At 42.3% G+C, this 24,139-nt stretch overlaps 1 protein-coding gene across 1 annotated transcript in view; it reads right to left on the reverse strand.

The window, feature by feature from the left end:
- Positions 1 to 3,815, reverse strand: part of LOC144503061 (protein crumbs homolog 2-like) — a 152,648-nt gene extending 148,833 nt beyond the window's left edge. The window contains exons 1-2 of the mRNA XM_078227563.1: positions 3,566 to 3,815; positions 2,455 to 2,685 (exon numbers count right to left, since the gene is read on the reverse strand). Of these exons, the coding sequence (XP_078083689.1) occupies positions 2,455 to 2,685; positions 3,566 to 3,815 (481 nt within the window). The remainder of the gene's footprint in view (positions 1 to 2,454; positions 2,686 to 3,565) is intronic.
- Positions 3,816 to 24,139: the final 20,324 nt, after the last annotated feature.

Consider the following 24,139-nt stretch of genomic DNA (forward strand, 5'->3'; position numbering starts at 1 on the left):
ATAAACCTCGATCAGATCCCTTCTCATCCTTCTAAACTCCAGCGAGTACACGCCCAAACTGTTTAATCTCTCCTCATATGTTAACCCTTTCATCCCCAGAATCAATCTGGTGAGCCTCCTCTGAACTGCCTCCAATGCCATCACATTCTTCCTCAAATAAGGAAACAGTAACTGGACACACTACTCCAGATGTGGTCTCACCAACACCCTATACAATTACAACAACACTTCTCTACTTTTATAGAAGTGGTTGTGTGTCCAAATCAGGCTGGTGTATGACTTGAAGGGGATCATGAAAGTGATAATATTGCTATGACCTTGCTGTTCTAGAGTGTGAAAGATTGTAGGGCTAAGAGGCACGGAGTTCAGGACCACCAGGTACCTGCTGCTTCAATCTTTGTGTTCCTTCTGCTACACTCACACTTTTGTTTTTCTGCACTGTTGCTGCTCGAGTTTACTCAATGTCTCAGGGCTCTGCAACCATGGACTCCATCCACCTCAACATATTTTGAACTAATCTCCAGCATCCACAATGATCCATGATTACTTTCTAGTCTGTGCACACTTTTGACTACTCACTGGCCAGCTTTCAGCTTTTTGGGCTGACTTCGGATTGCACTCTGATCCTCATGCAAACCTCAAATTCTCTACTCTCAGGGCACAATTCAACCCTCAAATCTCCCCAGAGATCACTGGATGGCTCTCAAACACTTCCTAGCTGACCACAGATCCTAACTGAGCAAAGTATTCTGATAGTACCAAGACACTTAAGCCCTCATCTGTAATTCGGGGCAGGAATTGGGCAGGCAGGGACTGAGGTGGGCAGCAAACACATCTGAACTGGGTAATGTGGATATCCACCTGTGAGTCTATGGACAATTTTCTTCCTGAAACCACAGTACTATGTCTTGTGTCTCCCAGGAATGTGAAATAATCACACTATTTTACCCAGATGCACGAGCTGACATCAGATGTGTTCCTCAGATCTCACCATGTGCTGTGGAATGACATGTTGTTGCTTGACACTGACTGTAGTGCGGTAATAAGTGATGTGTCATTCTGGATATCTATGTATACATGTGTAAACAATATAATAAGGAAGTGAGACACCTTGAATGCAAGTCCATTGTGGTGAGAGTTGCATTTTTTCATGTTTTTTGAGTTATGTTGGCATTCTGCGCAGATAAAGAAAAGTGTGTGGGTGTCTCTCCTGCTCGCGCTCTCTCCTGACCCTGCACGCTCTCCCGCCCGCTGAGAATGTTGTTTACTTGTGTAGATTTGACCAAGCAAGGGTTTTTGGGGGTTGTTCTATAAGACTGTTTTAACTGTGTAACTTTAATCTGATGTGCTTAAGCTTTTTTCTTTTTAATAAATCTTTTAATTTTTAAAATTCTACAGGTGTTACTGTAGTACTATGCTTTTGGGGGTCAGTAGCTCTTCCTCTGTCACAATGTTAAAAAAGGGTTTATGATCAGTGAGACAGACTTCACTCTGGGACCTGGCTTACGCAACAAGAACATCTGCTGTGGTCGTAACATCCCAGATGCCTGAAAGTGGCAGGACTGGTAGATAAGATGGTAAAGAAGACATATGAAAGGTTTCCCTTTATTGCATAAGGTGCAAAATACAAAGGTAGGGATGTAATGCTGAAACTTTATAAAATGCTGGTTAGGCCACAATTGGAATTTTGTATACAGTTCTGGTCACTTTGTTACAAGAAGGACATAATTGCTCTGGGGAGAGTACAGAAGAAGTTTGTCAAGAATGTTGCCAGGGCTGAAATATTGCAGCTATGAGGAAAGATTGGGCAGCCTCGGCTGTTTTCCTTTGAGCAGAGAAGCCCGAGATGTATAAAATTATGAAGGGCCTAGATAGAGTAGATAGGAAAGACTCATTTCCCCTGGTGGAGAGGTTAATTACCGGGAAGACACATTTTAGGTGATTGGTGGAAGAATTAGAGGAGATATTAAGTGAAACATCTTCACCCAGAGGTATCTAGAATTTGCTGCCCAGATTGGTGGTTGAGGCAGAAACCTTCAACTCATTTAAACAGTATCTGGATCTACACCTGATATGCTGTAGCCTGCAAGGGTTTGGACTGCGTGCTGGAAGGCAGAATTAGAATGGGTGGCTATTTTTTCTCAGCCAGTGCAGTCACAATTGGGCTTAATGGCTTGTTTTTGTGCCATAGCCTTTCCATGGTTCCATAACAATATAACATCCCTCTTTTATTAAAAATATATAATGCCACTATTATCAATATAACTGTTTCAATTATTATTTTTTATGTCTACTCAAAAGACCATTAACAATTGACTTTTCTAATTAAACTGAACATCAAAGAGTCTTTCTCAAAACCATTATCTATGTTATCACTTAAATGATGTGCCTCCATTTTATGGAATTGGCATTCATCGCTCTCAGAACTCATACACTGTGTAGACAATATTATACATAGCGCTCCTAGTGTTGTAGGACTTGTGCTTGATGTTGTTGATGCTGTGATGGTTGTTGTTGATATTGCATTGGCTTTTGGTGATACAGTTGATCTTGTCTTGCTTGCTAATGATGATGTTGATGATCTTTTCTGCTTTTCTAGCTCTAGGTCAGATATTTGCTGATCGGTTTCAGTCTCATTGATGTGTGAACTTGGAGTCTCAGCTTCACAACAACTTTTGCTGGGGTCTAGGTTTTCATGATTGGATTCTGCACCTGTATAGTTTGCCCTCTCAGCAACCTGGGCAAGGATTGGCATGTTAGTTGAAGTGTTGATTTTCTTTTACCTGTGCACCAGTGAGTTGTCGTCTTACATCCTGCTGGTCATTAGGAGGGTACATCTTGCTTTGAAAAGTTGTCTTCTATTTTTTGCCATTGAGTAAATCTGCAGGCAATTTCCTGTCATCCTTGAGAGGTGTATATCAGAGTGACAATAAGGCAATGTTTAGCCCTTCCTTTGCATACACTGGACCATCTGGATGTGTCTTTCTGTAAAACAAGTCCCCTTGGGGAGATGAGGTGATGATGTTGAATCCATACTGTTCAGCAATTTCCTCAGCTTCTGTGGAGGTGAATTAGACCCCTTTACCACTTATTACTCTTTCAGGAATCCTTTGCTGAGATTTCATGGCTTTCAAATTTTTCACCTTTCTGATGAAAGGGAACTTTGAGTAAGAGTCTATTACTATCAGATACCATTTCTTAATCGTGAGTAAATCAGCTTCCACAACATTCCATGGTAAATCATTCTTCAACTGTAAAATAGTGTTTTAGCTGCATCTGTATTTCACTAATTTGCTGTTTGAACTCCACACTTTTTCTTTTTCAAGTACTTTTCTATTCGTAGGACATGCGAGTTAGGTGGATTGACCATGGTAAATTGCCCTTGACTGTCCTAGGTTAGATGGGTTAGCCATGGTTATGGGGATAGGGTGGGGAGAGGGCCTGAGTAAGGTACTCTGTCAGAGTCAGTGTAGACTCGATGGGCCGAAGGGCCTCCTTCTGCACTGTAGAGATTCTGTGATTCTATGATTGATTGATTTCCCTCTTGGATGCCTTCTCTACTAACTGTTGAGGTTGAGTTTATTTTCCATACTCCCATTTTCAACATGCCACAATATGTGCTGCCTATCCTTCAGTCTTTCCAGGTCAGTGACTTTATTCTCTCGTTCTAACTTTTCATTTTGGAGTGCTGTAAGCTTCTGGAAATCTTCTTTAGCTGACTGAACTTTCCAAATTAGCTCTCCTTTCTTTTCTGTCAAAAGCTTTTTGTGTCTTTCAACGTTAGCCTTCAGAACTTCAATATCTGACCTCTTCATTTAACTTTGCATGTTATTTCTTGCAATGATGGAATTTATCCAATCTGTGGGTTCTATGACTCTGGCAATCACTTTCATAGAAATCATAGAAACCCTACAGTGCAGAAGGAGGCCATTCGGCCCATCGAGTCTGCACCGACCACAATCCCACCCAGGCCCTACCCCCACATATTTTACCCGCTAATCCCTCTAACCTACGCATCTCAGGTCTCTAAGGGGCAATTTTTAACCTGGCCAATCAACCTAACCTGCACATCTTTGGACTGTGGGAGGAAACCGGAGCACCCGGAGGAAACCCACGCAGACACGAGGAGAATGTGCAAACTCCACACAGACAGTGACCCAAGCCGGGAATCGAACCCAGGTCCCTGGAGCTGTGAAGCAACAGTGCTAACCACTGTGCTACCGTGCCGCCCCAATTTCCATTCTGCCATCTGTTAAACTCTCTTTCAAACTTTCCTTTTAGGTCCATTGGTACTTTAGTTCTATTGGTACTTTATATGTGGGATGAATCACTAGGTTCTTCTTCAAGAGAGATGAAAGTTTTGTTTGTTGTCTGTTTATTTTGATTGGTGCAGTGAATAGTTTTCTTCAATTAGGGAGTGTGATGAAATCCAAATACTTCCCTCTTTTAGTTTGTGGGGCAGGAACTCCAGTTCCCGAAGAGCCTCGGGTTTCCTGTGCGTGAGCCAGCTGGGAACAGGCCGCACGTGTGCAGTTCAGTTTTTTTCCCCAGCTCTTCAGGCTGGGAACCAGTCCTGCATGTCTGTACGGAAGAAAAGAAACCTAATGGTGCAAAATGGCAGATCACATGACCTGATAGAGAGCACCACCATCTTGGGAGTAGAATACAGGAAGGGACAAAAGAGAGGTCCCAAAAGAAGTCCCAACTAAGGAACAGAGGGAGGGGACAGGGATAGGTGCCCTTAAGTGAAGTTGAAGAAAGGAGCAAAGTAATAGGCTCCAAATTCAAGAAGGTGCTGCATGGAATAGACTTGAGGCAAAGCGGTCACAAGAGGAACATTCTGGATCTGCGAAGGGAACCAAAAATTGGTGGTTCTGTGCTGCAGGCTGTTAGGGCAAAGGTATCCCTCTTTGACAGTGCTGTTCTGCTTGGCATAGCTGAGATCTGAGATTATATGTGGAAAGTGAGGTTTGAGTGTACTTGAAGATGCAGGGGAAAAGAATCTCGAAAGGTGACACAGCATGGTGGCACAGTGGTTAGCACTGCTGCCTCGCAGCACCAGGGATCTGGGTTCGATTCCCGGCTTGGGTCACTGTCTGTGTAGAGTTTGCACATTCTCCCCGTTTCTGCGGGGGTTTCCTCCAGGTGTTCTGGTTTCCTCCCTCCGTCCAAAGATGTGCGGATTAGGTTGATCGACCCTAGTGTCAGGGGGATTAGCAGGGTAAATATGTGGGGTTGAGGGAATAGGGCCTGGGTGGGATTGTGGTCAGTGCAGACTTGATGGGCCGAATGGCCTCCTCCTGTACTGTAGGGATTCTATTCTATGGTTCTATGATGAGTCATTGTTGAAGTTGTCCAAGTGGGAGCAACCCTTGGAGAGAATTCCAAGGCGAGACCTTCAGATGTGGAGATTGGAAATCCTCGTGAGAAAGACAAAGTCTGTACTCAGTGAGATTGGTTGGCTCACAATGTGACAGACGTTCAAGTGGGTTGTTGAGAAACCTGATATTCAAATCCAACAGAGGTGAACTCACGGTGCTGCAGCAATAATTCTATTCAGTTTTCACCATTGTAAGGAGTCAGTACCCTTCCAAGTTCATCCAGTTGATGCTTTCGGCATTAATGCCTTACAGAAAATATTGAAAACTGTACAAAAATAAATTGATATGTTAAAATTCATGATACTTTTTAAACAGCTTAATTTAGAAAAGGTGCTGGTTGGAAAGTTTGCTGTTCCATATCCCTCTTTCAGCAACTGAATAATTTTTGATCCATATGATTAATTAATTTAGATTTGAATCAACGCTAATTTCATGTAAATCGTGGTTAATGGTAAAATATATGTTGCCTCTATAACTATCAGCACCAAGTTAAGTGTTCATGTTGACTTACTGCTCAATGTATCAAGTAGCTCCCAATGGAGCCCTCAATGGTTTCCTGTGAGAGGTTTTCCAGAAATTTTCTGTCAATTAGAGGTGGAAATAATTCACAGAATTGATTTCAGCTGCCAACAGCCCATTTTTTTTTTCTTGTATTATGTCAGGAGTTCCAATGCTAATAAACATCCAATGCTTTAAAAATAAAGCCTTGTTTCTAGGGGTTGTCCAACTAAATATAGTGGTGATAGTTGGGTTAGGTGTTGTGAATTGTGACACAGTCCCTGAGCTCATTCTGTTTCATAGATGAGTTTAATCAAGTATTGTGTTTTGAAAACAGCATTAAAATAGCCAAAAATGCTTAAGTACAATGATGAAGATCATTAAGGTGATGACATGGCTTTGTGGGAGGTAATAGATTTATTATAATCATGCTGATATATGACCAGGGCATTTTTTGGAACAGCTCCACTGAATTGACCTGAACATTTAATCTGCAGCTATGATTTGAATAAACATCTTGTAAACTGCTGTGAGTTCTCAGACTGATAGCTATTGAACATGCAACAAGAAGCCCGGGCGGCACAGTGGCTAGCACTGCTGCCACACAGCGCCAGGGACCCAGGTTTGATTCCCGGCTTGGGTCAATGACTGTATGGAGTTTGCACATTCTCCCCGTGTCTGTATGGGTTTGCTCCGGATGCTTCAGTTTCCTCCCACAGTCCAAAGATGTGTGGGTTAGGTGGATTGGCCATGCTAAATTGTCCGTTAGTGTCAGGGGGTTGGGAGGGTAAATATGTGGGGTTACGGGTATAGGGCTTTGGTGGGATTGTTGTTGGTGCAGGCTGGATGGGCTGAATGGCCTCCTTCTGCACTGTAGGGATTCTATCAAGTGCTTCCTCTTCAGTTGATAATGGAGAAAAAAACAAGGCTGCCTGAAAATTCATGTGCTATGTGTTGTACTCGGATTACACCCACCAGTGTCCTCAGCATGATAACCTCCACTGAGTTTTGCAGCATCAGTGGAAGGGCACCTCATTTGTTTGGGACATGTGGGTGTCGGTGCTACCTTGGCAACTCACCGCCCCAATTGGCAAGAAACTTTACTGACTACCCATCCGATGGGAAGGGGATTCCCAGTAACTTCCTGCTTAATGCTCTAAGCAATGGAACTTGGATATCTTGGGTAGTAACTCCCCAATGTTAGATTTGGTGGGGGGTGAGGGGGTATCCCAAAGATGCACTGGGAATCCCTCTTGGAGGTTTCCAGGTAAGGGTTCACCCAGCATTGGCTAGAAGTGCTAACTTACCCTGGACAATTGTCCTGCCTTGTGAACCATCTGAAAAAGCGTTTTAAATCACTTTCGACGGTTCCGCCAGGGTCACGCTAATAGTTACCCCACAAAAGTTAGGAGAAACAAAACCTCTTCTAACTTTTGTGTAAATATTTAAAAAACCCAGTCCGATCCCCACAGGACTCCCTTCATATTCCCGACCACCCAGGGGACTCCCCAACACCCCCTCCATGGTATTCCCCACTGCCTGACCTCCCATGGGATTGCCTTTGGACCCCCTCACCTGCAAGGGACTCCCCCCATCTGCCCCCAAATTGCAGACCCAAATCTCATCTCTGACACAACCTCCCCCCAAGCGCACCATCCCGCACCCACCGACCTGACCGGACTCCCCCGCCAAACCCAGCTAATGCCACAAAAAACGGGCATGGCCTCCTTCACTCCAACTCTGTTAGACTTCAACACAGAAGCCGTGCTGCCTGGATCTTGCCTGGCCTGAGTCAGGAAGGATGGGTGAAACAGGCACGGAAGAAATTTGGCACAGGTAAGTGGGTGTAGGGTGTGAATCCGATGCTGATTGCCACTCTGAGTAAGTTACTGCCTGGAGCAACAAAGTGAGTGTCCCTTATTTCTTTGGGCACTTTTCTGATCGATTGCTGAAGTGACGGCTGGAAAAGTTGTGAGCAGAGCCTGCCCATGAACCGAATGTCTGTAGCAAGTTAAAGTGTTAAATATTTTAAGGTGAGAATTCCACCCCTATCTCGGGAGGAGGTCCTGCCTTAGAGACCTACTGGCCAATCGGATGGCCGGCAGATCTTGAGTCCCAGTAGTACCAGCAGCGCCAGGTAAGAGCAGTCGCCACTACCAGAATTACAGGCAGTCCTGACAAAGAAGAACCCAGATTCAGGATATTGTCTGGTTTGCAGGCCTCAGCAAGACGGTGTAGGGGTTTCAGTGGTGGTGGGGGAGGGGGGTGAGTGTCTATGGTGCGCATTGGGCACCTGCAATGGAGATTTCCCAACACCCACCCCCTCCTCCACTTGTCCGTAACCACCTTCAAACATGGCATGTACCTCCCCAAACTGCAGGTAAAATACCAGTGGGGACAAGAAGAGGCCTTAATTAGTCACTTAAGGTCCTCAATAGGCTCAGGGATGGGAGAGCACCCAACTCCTCCCCCATCCCTCATTCAGACAGATTGGGGAATGAGAGTAGGTGGCATGAAGGCTACCCACTGGATTTTACGAGCCCTCCACATCTTCAAACCCACTGGACAGGGAGGATAAAATCTAGCCTATTTTGTTTTGCATTTTATACCAACACCTAGTTTTCCATTTATACTTTTAAAGACAATAATTCTCTCAATGTCTGACCTTCAATTTAAAAAAGTTACTTCCTCAAATTTCCAACTAAGAGTTCTTGAGAGGATTCATTCTTGATATCATCTTCTGGTCCTATTCAGGATATCATCCTCAAGAAGAAGTGAATTAAGTGATCAGCAAAAGATTACTATCAAACATCATTTTTATTTTTATTTTATTAATTTCAATTTGAAATTATTATAATTTGTAGAAAAGGGACCATTCGAGAGACCTGGTCCTAACGTCAGTTAATACAACAAAAGGAATGGTGATGTATGTTTTATCAAACATAATCTGCGCTGGTTGGTGTTCAGAGAAAACCTTCAGAAAAAAGATCTTGAGCAATTCTTGAGCAAGCAACTCTTATTTGCCCCTGGCAGTATTTCAAAAATTGGAGTTCCTAATATATTAAAATGAAAAGCGCAATTGTTAGCAGCCACAATCAATTAGAACATTCCACGTTATTGATCAAACAGCTGGCCTCACATCTTCTAACTGGGGGCTATATTCTTTGACCCATATAGAACAATGGAGATTCTACTTTGGGATGTTGTATATGCGTGTGGGCATTAGCCATGACAGGACTAAGCTTGGCTGTGATACCATTATGATCTAATCGGACACCTGATACTTGCTGTGAAGGCTCACAAGAATATATTGACCACTTGGCTAAGTGCAATGATTGTGTAATGGAATAGAGAAAACTGTCAAGAAAAATATTCTGGTTATTGAATTTCTAATGCATCCCCTTCATCACAGTCCTTATGCTTTTTTGAATCTGCACTTCAAAGCTCCTCACTATTGAATGCTCAGTTTGTCAAAACCTAGCTGGTCAAATGTACTCTCTGACATTCTCAGCAAGCAAAGGTGAGGAGTAGAGAGGATTCAGTTTTTAATAACTCAAGGAATATAATAACTTATTTGATTCATAGTGGCTGCTTCCTTTGAGTTCTAGTGCTAATTAAAACTTTCCACCAAAGAATCGCAGTCTGCTTCACAGTTCACTCATTCCCTCATTTTCTTTGTAGAATATTATTTGATCTTGCTGTGTTTTCTCTCCTTCACTCTTTTTATTTCCAGACACCCCACGTTTGTAAATTCTTACTGATCTTTATGAATCTAATTGCATTTGGGTAGTGAAAATTCTCAATTTTTTCACTTGTAATAAATGCAATATTTTGAGATGATTATAGTTTGGACTGTCTCTTTAATTCAAGATAAAATGGAGGAATGAAGAGGGTCATGTGATCTATAATTTCTGCCCAATAACAAGATTGTGTAGTTTGTTTACTGTGGGGACAGGGAGGCCAAGGTTGGGTCTTACTGAGAGCAGGGTGCTTAATGTTCACACCTGAAAACAAAGGTAGTTAGCTGGGCTAACTGTTGACAGACTTTCGGTCTCCAAATTCTGGACAGAAAAGAGAGAGGTCTGATTGGGATTCAAAAGAAGTAGCCAGCAGGCAATTTGTGAGTTGTCTGTGAGCTACCAGATAAGAGTTTGAGAGGAAGGACAGTCTCTGGTTGAAAAGACTCATTCTGGGGCAGTCTAAAGTTTCTGGAAATTTGCCCTGGCAAGGCTGGAAAGATAAATCACTGGAGTAGGTCTTACTGCTAGCAATCAGTTTGGAAATTCTCCAAAAACTGAGGGAAGTGACTTTTGACAGTCACTCAACATTATGACTCAGTGAAGCAGAGAGATGTGAATGCACTGAAAGTTGGGAGTGACTGTGGACTGTTTCCTATAAAGATTGTTATCCGATGGAGGGTGTCTTATAATAAAGATTGTTATCGTATGGAGAGTGTGTTATAAAGTTAATGTATGTGATGTGGGGTTATCTATCACATTAAAATATTAATAAAGATTATCCTTTCTGTAGTTTAGAGCATTAGTTGGCAACTAATTAATCTTTAGTTGGTACTTTTAGTTTGTTACAGCAAAAGTCTCAACACTTGGAATCTTATGTGATACCTTTAAGATGGCCGCTGGAAACTGAAATATCTTATAAGTTATTAGCCTCTATAGAGATTGTAACACAAATGTGTAAACATATAAGAAATTATTTGCATATATAGTGGACCTTGTCACAGCCCAAAGTGATTCATAAGCAATTAATTATTTTTGAAGTTCAGCCATTGTTGTTATAAACAATTGCACATGACAAGGTTCACAATAGCGATTAAGTTAATGATTGGACCTGGTGATGTTGATTGAGGCTTGAATTTTCACTAGGCTATTAGAAGAACTTCCTGCTCCCCTTCACATACTTAGCAGTCACTTGAACCACTAGAATAGTCTGGTGAAACCTCAGTGTATCATTTCATCTGAGCAATAGCATCTCCAGGAATGCAGCATTCTGTCAGTAACGCTCTGAAATCTCAGGTAATACTATGTGCTGCAGCCCTTTAGCAGGTCTTAAATGCACAGGCTTGTGACTCAAAAACAAAAATACTGCCAACCGAACAAAGCCGACATTTCTTTGCTGAAAAATAATGTGCCTATTATCATTTTGCAACATATACTATAAGCATTTCTCTGTATTGTGCTATGTATTCAGATAGGGGTAGAAATTCATCTCGGCAATATTGAATCAGTTGGGCATTGTAAGCAGCTCCTGATATTCAGTAGCAGAGCAGTCAATGGAATTAAATAGCAGGTGTTGTGTATAACGGGGAGCTGATTCATTGGTTCTGTAAATCTTTCATTTACTGTTGCCTTCCAGGTCAATTAGCAGGAAATTTGACAACTCCAGTTTCTACATAAATATTTCATACCGATGGACGATCCAGTAAAATGGTTATTGCAGAATTAGATAGGTATTTCAATTCGCAAAACATTATAAACATCTATCCACTATTTTGTGATATCTAAGTCTCTTTATTTCACCATGGTAATAATATTGTTTTATGAATTCCTCCTCCAGTAAATTACAATTACAGATGCACTGAATTCACAATAATTATTTTCTTTATAGAATTTTAAATCTTCTATATCATCACTTCAATGCAATGTTTTGATAGACATTGAACTTAATCAGTAAGGAAAATTACAATTATATTGATGATAAATTGTACCCACATAAAGTTTATTTATTAGTCACAAGTAAGGCTTACATTAACACTGCAATGAAGTTATTGTGAAATTCCCCTAGTTGCCACACTCCAGCGCCTGTTCGGGTCAATGCACCTAACCTGCATGTTTTTCAGACTGTGGGAAGAGCACCCGGAGCAAACCCACGCAGACACAGGGAGAACATGCAGACTCCACACAGACAGTGACCCAAGCCGGGAATTGGTGCTGTGAGGCAGCAGTGCTAACCACTGCGCCACTGTGCCGCCCATATCAACTTTAGCCCTGTTACCACCTCATTGCTAAATTGTACCCTAAAATAATTAACTAAGAAATGCAAACTTTTTAAGAGAATTATTCAGTTGTATATAAGTGAAAATCGTTTGTGTTTCTACAATAAAAAAAAGTCAAATGAAAAACTACTGTCATTGAAACTTGCAATGAAACACTTTTTCTAGGCTTTGAGGTTATTGCCTTCAACATAAGAGCATTCATGAATTAATGTTGACTTTTTTGGATGCAGACTTATTATTTAACAGCAGCCTGATTTATGCATTTTTTTGCTCCCCCCCGTCCCCCCCCCCGTCCCCGTACCCAATTCTTCATCAGGTCTTCATCTTTATCTCAGCATATTTATGCGGAATTTCTACTCCATTGTATCAATGAGTAGGATTACATCTGTTACACAAATCACAAAAGAGCCATCTAATATTGCTAAATCACACATAACAAATACCAGGCATCTGTACAAACATTAATCAAACAAGCTATAGAGGAAATCTAATGCCAGCAGATATAGGAAAGTTTTCCTCAATGTTATTTGTTTGTTTTGCCGCATTTATAACTTGTTATCTTTGTCCCTGGAAGATTCCAACCAAGTTCTGGAAAATCCAGAAATCACGTGTCCTGGAAACTCCCATCTAAACACTGCTACATTCGCCTCCAAATGGAGATATGTGCAATCAGTTTTCTCAAGTTAGGAAATCAGTATGAACAGGTGCAACATGGCAACATCTTGCATACACTTCTGTTTATAAATCCGGTGAAGTGTTTTACAATATTGTGTTCCTTTCGAAGAAAATATTGTCCTGTTTTTTGCTGTAATAATAACAGTGAGGCTATTGGTGCTTGCCATTTTAACAGCGTAAATCTGATTGCAACTTAAAGGATCAATGCACACACATTTAATTGTGCAAATAAAATGTTGCTGTCAGAGGAACCTTGTCATGGGGTGGGTACACTGTTGTTGTCTTTGCTGTTAGATTCGACACTGAAAGCACTGTAATGAGGTGAATGTGGGTATTTGATCATCAATTCTCTGCTAAAAACAGCTGAAAAGGTTAAGGCCCATACATTTAGGAATAAGTGAGTTTTTACAGGCATAATAAGTGGTAATTACTCTTGAACACCTCCCTAAACCCTGAGAAGATAAATTTACAAGTGTGGAGTCTCAACTCCTCAGAAGAAAATAAATCTTGCAGATTAAAAAGATAATGTTTTAATATTTTCTGTCTTTTTTGATATCTCTCCCTTAAACCATCTGTATTTTCCAATGTTTATTTTGCTTTACTCCATTTAAATGTAATTTATATTTCCTGCATAATACATCCTGGTTTAGGAATGCTTTTGTCAGCATGTGTCAATGAGGATTCTACAATTTGATTGAAGAGATTTGCTGTTGCTTGACCTGTTTGTAGTTATCACAGATCCCTGTAGAGGGATGTGCTGAGAAAGGCACCAAATTGTGGAAATCTCTGCGGACAAGCCTGCAAAAGGTTTGTGGGCAGTTTCCAGTGAGGTGAATGGCAAAGGCTGTTTGTCACTGAGAGCAAAATTGGGCTGGTAAGACAGTGTTTGGCAAAATGCCACTTCTAATCCAGTTGCTTTGAATGTTTTGTTAGAGCAAAAACCCAGTGTAATCATAGCATCATAGAATACCTACAGTACAGAAGGAGGCCATTCGGCCCATTGAACCTGCACCGACAACAATCCCACCCAGGCCCTATCCCCATAACCCTACATATTTACACGGGGTTATTGGGATAGGGCCTGGGTGAGATTGTTGTTGGTGCAGGGTCGATGGGCCACATGGCCTCCTTCTGCACTGTGTGGATTCTATAATTTTAGAACAGATCATAGCACATAGATAATTACATTTTAAGTTCCTCTGAAGTCCCCCTAACACTAAAGAGCAATTTAGCATGGTCAATCAACCTAACCCGTACATTTTTGGACTGTGGGACGAAACGGGAGCACCCGGAGGAAACCCATGCAGACACAGGGAGAATGTGCACAGACCTTGCCCCCTTTATCTATGTAGTCAGGATTGATGACACATGCCTCGCCTTCATAATTGGGGTGGCACGGTGGCACAGTGGTTAGCACTGCTGCCTCACAGCGCAAGAGACCCGGATTCAGTTCCTGCCTCGGGTGACTGTGTGGATTTTGCACATTCTCCCCGTGTCTGCGTGGATTTCCTCCAGGTGCTCCGGTTTCCAAAGACGTGCGTGTTAGGTTAATTGGCCATGCTAAATTGACCCTTCGTGTCAGGGGTTAAGAGGGTAAATATGAGGTTATGGGGATACGACCTGGGTGGGATTGTTGTTGGTGCAGGCTTGATGGGCCAAATGGCCTCCTTCTGCACTGTAGATTCTCTGAATTGGGCGGCATGTTTAAAAGGCACCCGGACATCAACCTATCCAGCAGGGAGATGGCCAGAACAAGACTGGGGACTTCTATCACCAAATTCAGCAATGCCTCCCTCGTGCCCTGCTCGACCAAGTGGAGGCTAGGAAGGACACTTCTATCCACTGGATGGGAGGAAAAAGGTGAGCAGGAATGTGAACCCTGCATGGGAGTGTCTCCAGGGCAGTCAGTGCCTAGGGCCCCCAGCAGAGACCTGACCTGCAATCCTGCAAAAGGATGACTGACCTCATCCATATCACCAGGATAAGTGAACTCTGAGTTCAGAGATCCTAGTCCAGCAGACTTGCACTCCATCGCTGTAGCCATGGGGAGCTTCTGCAGTGGCTCTGCGAGAGGGGGATGTGGCACCTCAATCTCCCTCCAGGTACCCCTTCCCCTCCAGGAGTCACAACCTTCAGGTGCCCAAAGGGAGGAGGAGTGGCAGTTGGTGCCTCCACTCGGGACTATGAGATTGTCCTGCCCTTCTGAATTCCCTTTGCCTGTGACCCCTTCAACCTCATCCTCTGTTACCACAGAGGGAGTAGCTGTCCCACAACAGGATAGCGAAAGTAAGCCGGAGTCCACAAAGCCTCAGCTTTCTGGAAGATGGACACCAAGGTCATCCAAGGCAACATGACGAACAGTTCAACAAGCTGCCTTCACCCCTGTCAGGTGGGGAACTGAGTTAGTGAAAGAAAAGTTAAGAAGCTCTGAAATCCACAAGTGGTTGCATGGGTGCAGAAGGATTGTTACACATATCATACAGTTGTAAATATAGTTCACTAGATCCGATCCGGACTTCATTTCATTGAAGTAGTCTACCAATAATATCAATTAAAGTGTGGGAGAACAGGGCTGAAAGAAAGCTAATTTCTTAATTCTTAAATTTGAATGAAGGTTTGCGATAAAGCGGAGTGATTTTCTGATTTTCTCTGAGGAATTTAAGCTGTTGCTTAAAACCTGGTACCTGGGAGAAGCTGCTGCATTGAGAACAGCCACCCGCCTCCTCCCTCCTCCTCCCTCCCCCTCCCTGTCCCCGTCCCCGGAAGCTGCTGTGTGAGAATGATCCTCGTGGTTTATGCCCCGCCCACCCAGTGCTGCATGTGGCGTTCCAGGGTTTGGTTACTGGAGACCTCCATCTTCTTTTCATCTCCGCAAGCTGCCCCAGGCCCTCTTGAAGTTAGTGCCAACATGTCCTGGACCAGTGGGATTTCCCACTCACGGGGAGTGATCAGACATGGTTGGGGGGCACAGTTCCGGTTGTGCCTTCATCTGCATCACATTAGCAGGATGCAAATTGCTTTCACACTGGCTTCTGACGGGAATTGTGACCTACTGTGGTGGCCGGGAGCAGAAGATCCCACCTTCATTTTGTGCCGCCGGGAAACAATTTTTTAGCTCCCCGCCATGTTGTTCCCCTGGCCTGCAACTAAACACGTGTGGGGGGGCTTGAGAAAATGCTGCCCCACATTGGCAATGTCCACCCACCTAACTTGCCGCCTTTTGGCTGAATGCAAAATGGCACAATGCCACTGGATATCAATCTGGCCACAGTCTGTCTAACCACATGAAAAACATTAGATGCAGATGAAAGTACCTTGCGGAGCTGACAATAAATGTGCCTTTGTGTCAATGCCTACATCGCAGATGTGGCAGTTTATTATTAATCTTAATTCTTTCATTGCAATTGTCTTCTGTTGTTTCCAATTCAGAGATGGGAAAACTGTAAACTTAGAAACTGAAATGAAGTGATGTGTATAATTAACAATGACAAAGCCTTTCTTTATACAGCCACATTTGAACTATTCACCTCTGAGCCAAATCATACTGCTCAGCCTGTGACTAATGCATTAACCCCAGTGAATCCAGCATGACTCCCCTGTACCTGTTACTTTCATCAAACATGTTGTTTGTCTCAGCAATTCGGTTTATATTTGAATGTATGATCCCTTCAGAGAAAATCAAACAGAATAAAATCAATTCAGTCCTTTGAAGGACTTAGCTCAGACAGGCTATGACGTTGTGTAAACTAATCCATGTGCTTATTACCACATTGTCTTAAGACAGGATCAGAATGTATTATTCCTGACTCATGTGTACTAGGTAGAAAGCTAAGGAAAGCTGATGTAACCTCAAAAAGGTTAGCAATTCATAAATGGACCTGAATATGAGGTTATTGAAGACTGCGGCTGGAATCTTATTTTAGTTCACACTGGCAGGATTTTCTGGTTCTGCTGCAGTGAACGGAGATTTGGCTGGGTGCCAAATTCTTTGTCCTCACTGCAGTGGGAGAGGGACACAAACGCTGGTAAGACCGCACCCAATGAGTTAGAATGAAACTCAGCAGAACAGAAACTCGTCACAATTTAAATTATGGGCATGGCCAACATTCAGGGTAACAATTTAAACAATCGCAGGACCAATGGTGAATTGGCAGATCACTTTCCAATTTGCCTAATTTTCTTTTCCATTTAAATCACCCACCTGATCCAAGTAGTCCGAGGTTTGATTAGAAATGATCCTCAGGTGTAAGTTGTGTCTCTACAGGCAGCTTGCCCTATAGCAAAGACATCGATGTTTGGCTGCCTGCCTCAGCACCAGTGACCCTGAGATAGTTGGGGGTTTGATGCAGTGGGAGTGGGGTAGTTGCCGGGTGTGGATAATTGGAAAATGCTTCGAGTTGAGTGTGGGAGTGCTGCTGATGGGAACACTCCTGCTCCTCTGGCTCTAGAGGAACTTATCTGATGTTGGAGAACCCTGAATGTGGTAGGTTTCAACACCTGTCCCACTCCTTGGTGGCAAACCTTTCTCAATGGCACCTTCAAAGAGATGTTAGGTCCCTCAGTTACATACTCAAAAGGTCGAAATAGTGGACCCAAAGAGTGTAGTATTGGGCGGCACGGTAGCACAGTGGTTAGCACTGCTGCTTCACAGCTCCAGGGTCCCGGGTTCGATTCCCGGCTCGGGTCACTGTCTGTGTGGAGTTTGCACATTCTCCTCGTGTCTGTGTGGGTTTCCTCCGGGCGCTCCGGTTTCCTTCCGCAGTCCAAAGATGTGCGGGTTAGGTTGATTGGCCAGGTTAAAAAAATTGCCCCTTAGGGTCCTGGGATGCGTAGGTTAGAGGGATTAGCGGGTAAATATGTGGGGGTAGGGCCTGTGTGGGATTGTGGTCGGTGCAGACTCGATGGGCCGAATGGCCTCCTTCTGCACTGTAGGGTTTCTATGGTTTCTATTGGTTCCAGTGCCAGATTGGACACACATCTTACCACTTGGTTTACTTTATGCCTGTTTTGTACTCAAAAACACTAGCACAACAAACACAAATGTCTACGTCTTTATCTCCCTCAAAACAGCGGCTGCCAATCTTGAAAATAAGCCTTTATGTAAAATGTCAACTGTATCTGGCCTAAAAAGCAAAAACTGAGGCATTTTTACAAATTCCCATTATTTTTAATTTCAAATAATCAGAATTGTATCTGTAATTACTGCTCTAAAATCCGTTGGCCCATTTTAAACTTTTTTGTCAGTAATTTCTGGGACTGGGTGGGGGGGGAAGGTGGGGGGTCTCTTCATCTCTGATCATCCTTCAGTGGTAGATGAATTGAAACCCAGAAGAAACATTATTTTTACAGGTTTTCCGTCAATCTTCTGGCGAGAGATTGCAGACTTCTTGAAGAAATTCCACCCATGCCTCCATATTTGTACGTAGCCAGCAGTGGTGGGAGGGAGTGTGGAATTTTTTACCCTCGTTTCAACTTGATCTGATTGGTTCTGAAAACCTTCATTTCTTTCTCTTCCAACCAATTGGTTGATACTGACAACCGTCCACCCCAATGTGAAAAAAAAGTGATTTTCCTGTGGACCACTAATAAGCCAAATCAAGGGCTGCAGAGCTGTCAAAGCTGACAACAGTTGCTGCATATGCACTCACTGTCAAACATATCCTGTGACTTTTTCTTTTTTTTGACATAGACTTGACTTTTTGCATTTTTTTAACTTATTTAAAACATCATTCCTGAATCTCAGTTGAAAAAGAAAGCAATGTGAACCACTTTTACTGTGCTTGTTTTGATAAGGATAATATAAAAAGATGTGTATTAAAATGCAGAAACTCGCTAATACTTTATATACAAGTACAAAAATAGGAAATTAAAAATGAAAATCTCAGGCTGAAGTGTTCCACAGACCAGCACTGCATTAATGGCACAACCCATTGTATTTCCACAGGCTTCATTCCTCAATATTTTATGTCAAATCGATGAGGCGGTGATCTCGAAGCCTGCTGTCATTTCTGTAATAAAAGTATTTTGAACAGTTTCGCGGAGATGATCAAACAGGCACATATGCCCTCATTATATTGCTAAGCAAAATGGGCACATATTCATCTTTCACCAGGGAATGTAAATTGACACTTCACCTGAGATCAACTCAGGAGAAATCAGAATTATAATCTGTTATGTCACCAATGACCATTCGACCTTTTGGGAAAATCAGTTCCACTTTTACCACATGGCCACCAGGAATCAGAAGGTTCCTCCACCTGCTGGACTGCTGAATATATAACTTTGCAATAGCTAGCAGTATAAGTATGCAGTTGTTGCAAACCAATTATGGTATCTGTCTCAATCATTTTCACTAGTCTGCTGGATAGTTGGTTAAATCTGTCAAACCTGCTGCCTACTGTAATACCCAGCTCACTTTATTTAGCAAAACTAAGATGCCATTATGGAATAGTTTTACTCATATTAGATGAATGTTTAGCAAAAATTAAAATTAGTAAAAATTCAAAAACACAGTACGTCTACTTTGATTAAATTGGTATCCAATATAATAAACACTTAGGCAAATTAAGAACATAAACAGCTACACTCCCATACTGATTATTTTGAAAGACTTCTATAAATCTTCCTCTTGACATCGATATCTATGCCCCTGACAAAACAAAGCATCTTTATATTCTCACCATAGAACAGACTGTGACACCAAGGATTCTTAATCTTCCTGTGGGAGAGATTTACCCATCGAGATTAAAAGCACAATTTGAGCATTGTCCTATAGTGCAAAATATAATTCTTGGCACAATGTGTGGTTTGTTTACTTTGCAAAAATTACATTCCATTTAATAACATCACTATAAACTATTGGAGCAACTGAGAACAAAATAATCATAATTTAGGCAACACCCAAAGAGGCAGAATTATGAAAATCAGTGCAGTGCTTTTGTGGTGATTTTATGTGTGAAAACATCTTCAAAGCATGTGAAAGTGAACTCAGGATTTTGTACACAAGAATTAGTCCCTGAGAATCAGTGTCTCAAATGGCACTATCACTTCTTTGCAGTGCAGAAAGATTTATAAGACAGTACCACTTTTAAGGCTGTGGTGGGTTTGGGGAGGGGGCACATGGGGAACAGCGAAAGAAAGTAACTAATCTATTCATTTATCAACCCATGTCAAGTCCTGAACTGCCAGTACTGGATGCACTTGTGGTGAGGATAGCACTGAAGGACATAAGTGTAAGATATTATTCTGAAAGGGGGTGTAATATCAAGCTGCAACACTAAGAGAGTCATTTTTGCCCCATGGTGTATTGGATAACCACTGGTGACAACTGCCCATCATCGTGCAGTAATAATATTGTGCTGAAAAGTACATGCTATCCTTGTGTCTTAAATACCTAATTAAAAGTTTTGTACAAAGTATGACACACATGTCCGCAACCAAAAGGTATGTTGCACTGTTCTAATTGATGCAAATAACTTAAGGGCAGGGTTTTCCAGCTGCTCCCGCTGCTGGGATTTTTCAGTCACACTGAAAGTTAGTGGACTTCTGGCTGGACCGGTGAATCTCCCAAAGCGGGGAGCCACTACAGGGCTGGAAAATCCCGGCCTTAGTGATCTCTTCAAAATGTTTTTAATAAAAGCTACCAGTGTTCATTTTGTCCTTTTGCCCAACCTGCCATATATGTCTGCAAGAAACATACCGTTGAAAAAGAAAAGCAGACACCGTTCAAGAATTCTAAAACATAAATCAGTATAATTACTCATTATATATTATCATCAAGTCCCTAACTAATATCTTCCTATTCTCAGCAGCTTTCGTCTTGTCTTCTGCGGTTCCCAGCAATCCTATTCTTCTCGACGCCTTTTATCACTTTGCTAATTCTGGTGCTGAGATCTCCTGTAGATGTGTGATTTTCCTGCTCCTGTTATTCAGGCCTCTGCAATTTTCATCATTTTGCATTGCCACATGCTATCCCCCAGAATTTCCCACTGCTGGTGGTCCCTGCAAGCAATGTCCCAAATCACCTAGAATAATTTTACCCATATAGAATTCCTACAGTGCAGAAGGAGGCCATTCAACCCATCAAGTCTGCACCGACAACAATCCCACCCAGGTCCTATTCCTGTAACCCTATGCATTTACCCCACTAATCCCCCTGACACTAAGGGGCAATTTAGCATAGCCAATCAACCAAACTTGCACATCTTTGGAGTGTGGGAGGAAACCGGAGCACCCGATGGAAACCCACACTGACGTGGGGAAAAATTCAAACTCCACACAGGTAGTCACCCAAGGCCAGAATTGAACCCGGATCTCTGGTGTTGTGAGGCAGCAGTGCTAACCACTGTGTCACCATGTCTAATCTGAAGGATTAATTTAATGTTTAGCACATCAGGAACTTGCCATCTCTCACTTTACCTTGTTAGCTTGTGGGTATTCTAATCAAGGAACTATTTAAAGAACTGAAGCTTTATAACAAACCCTTTGACAGGATTTATTCTTATTGACAAACAATATATTTCTCATTTTCTCCAAATTTGAAAAAAATCAGCACTGTTAGCGAACATTTGGCTTTTCAATAATGGAAGCACCATGTATTAGCAAAACCTGTGTTGACACAACTCTAACAATGAGTGGGTCTGAAGTAGAAATGGGTGAGTCTGAAATAGTAATGAGTGAACAGATCAGTACAGCAACCTGTTAGATTCAGAAGTCTGCATTTCACCTTGCTAATTGGCAAAAGATTTGTGCTGATCACATCATAACACAACAGGTGCGGAAATGCTTTGCCCTCAATGTGACTGCCCATTCTTCCACTACTCCTTTAGCTTAATGCTTGCGAAGACCTTTAGGCTCTGTATATCTGCTTTGCAGAATATCTTTGGTTCATCCGCTAGCAGGACCCAGACCTTCCTGTCGCTTGCCACTTCAACACACCACCCTGCTCTCCTGTCCGCATGTCCGTCCTTGGCCTTCTGCAATGTTCTCGTGAATCCCAACACAAACTGAAGGAACAGCGCCTCATCTTCCAATTGGGTATTTTGCAGCCTTCCAGACTGAACATTGAGTTCAACAACTTCAGAGCATGAACTCTCCCCTCCATCTTCACCCCAATTACATTTATTTTGTTTCATTTCTTTTCACCTCATTCATCCCTTTTTATCACTTTTCATTCCAGTTTTCCACTTCTCAAATCTCACTCTCCATCTTGTCTCCAACACCCCCTCCCCCCCCCCCCCCCCCCTTCAAAGCAACTCCACATTCCTGAGGTAGTCCCTTAACAATCTGTATCTCTGTTCTGCCATTCACACATTCTGATCACTTAATGGAGGCTTTTAGCACCTTTCTCAGCCTTCATCATCACGATTTACATTTCCTTTGTCCCATTACAGCCCCACCCCCCCCACCCCCCCACCATCACAAGATAAATCTTGTCTGATTTTCCTTGCTTTCAACCCTGACGGAAGGTCACCCAAACTCAAAGTTGGCTCTATTCTGTCTCCACAGATGCTCCAGCATTTTCTGTTTTTTCTTCAGATCCCAGCATCCGCAGTATTTAGCCTTTTGCTTATTCTATTTAACAGAATTGTTCGGCCTTTACTGAAAGTCTGGGCACCAAGATTTTCGACTGAGCTAAGGTCCCTGGCAGTGGAATTTTCCTCCTGTGATTGGGAAGGGGAAGGAATAGAGAATTTGATTGCAGATTGATAATTGGTTTACAGAGTTATTTGGTGTAATAGTTGTGGTATTGAAAATGTTTCACATATGCCAATTAAAGCAATTCACTACCACAGTACTCATTTTTCTACTAGCCACACCAGTGTAAGATTTGAGAACTTTCTATTTAATGCTGAAATATGAAGATAGTGAAATAACACAAGTCTCAATATGACTGATAGTTATATTAGCAGACAATTGCTTAATGTGTTTGGCATTCTACTAATTTAACATAGTTAAACACTTTTTAAAACAACCTTTTAATTAAATGGCAGACATCTCTTCGCACTTGCCATCACGAGAGTTCAGAAAAGTTATCAATAAGCAGGAGTACCCCAGTCTCTTCCTTGCTCTGAAACGAGTCTGTTACCTAGGGCAGGATTTTCCGGCCCTTCCTGCCAGCAGGATTTTCCTGTTCCACCAAAGGTGCCCCCCCACCCTCCCCAAACCACCCCAGCGGGTTCCCCTGCGCGGAGACGGACAAACCACGCAAAATGCTATAGACGTCAGCAGGACCAGAACTGCCTGCTGGTGGCTAATGGTGAGCCACCTCCGCCACCAGAAAAGGGGCTAGGGAATCCTGCCCTTAAAGTGTGAGTTTGTCAATTTTGAAATAAAGTGACCTCCTTACACTAGTTTATGGATGATGAATAGCATATATTTCCACCACCTTATTTGGAAATTGATGGCATTTAAAAGAAAGACTTTTTAATGACTTAAGCAAAACAGACTTGTTGATAACTTGTTCATGAAATCAAAAGTTTCCATGAATGCCTCTTATATTCTATCTTCACATTGATGCCTCTGTGAGAATATTATAGGAGGAGCCACCACGTTCAGATTGTTTTGTTATCTCTCTCAATGTCATCTAATGTATACCATTGTTCTGAAATATTGTATGAAGGGTAGCAATGCAAAAAAGATTGTGTAACCTAATATTGTAGAAGAAAATGACATAACAGATGATTTAAGCAATGAGAAAGGAATAGCTGATGGATGTTGCTGACTTCACTCACCAGTATTTGCAAACATGGACAATGCTGGCCACATTACATTAGAATAGTGGTTTATCTTAAGCTAATAGTCGATAATTTTGAAAAACAAATTCCAGCCTTGCAATAATTATCAGCCTGTAACATAACTCTACAGAATATGCCCAGCTCAAACTTTGTAGAATGAAGATTGTTATCCTCGCTTCAAGTCATCTTTGTTACAGGAACTTAACTAGTCTCTTTCACAAACTAGAACCAATATGTGCCTCACTCCCTCACAATGTAAAGCCAATGCTTATCTGACTCTCTGACAATCTAGAGTCAACACGTGCCAAATTCCTTGGTAACCTAGTCAGGATTTGCCACAATTCCCTCATGATCTACAGCAATTATATGCCTGATTTATTTTTGGCAATCTAGAGCAATTGTGTCTCGACTCCCTGATGATCTAGTCCCAGTACATATTAATTTCCAGGTAATCTGGAGCTAGTATGTGACTCTGTGACAATTAGGAGCTGATACAATTCAGACTCTCTGAAAGTCTAAAGGCAGTGAATGTACGATTCCGATGAGTCGGATCTTCCACTGTTGGATTGCCACTTTGACTATACTTTTCTGTGCCCAAAAACAGCTCCACATTACTGGCCGGGCCTTCAGCCAGCTTCTCCAGAGATGCAGAGTGTACAGTCCATCAGAGAACTCCATCACAGCATAGTATTATCAAGGAAAAGATTGGACACACCCCCATCTTACAACACTACTGGCCATAAGGTAAGTTCAAATAAAAAACAGAAAATGCTGGAAAATCTCAGCAGATCTGACAGCATTTGTGGTGAGAGAACAGAGCCAACAATTCTGGATGA

Source organism: Mustelus asterias, chromosome 13 (assembly GCF_964213995.1).
Source record: "Mustelus asterias chromosome 13, sMusAst1.hap1.1, whole genome shotgun sequence".
NCBI lineage: Eukaryota > Metazoa > Chordata > Chondrichthyes > Carcharhiniformes > Triakidae > Mustelus > Mustelus asterias.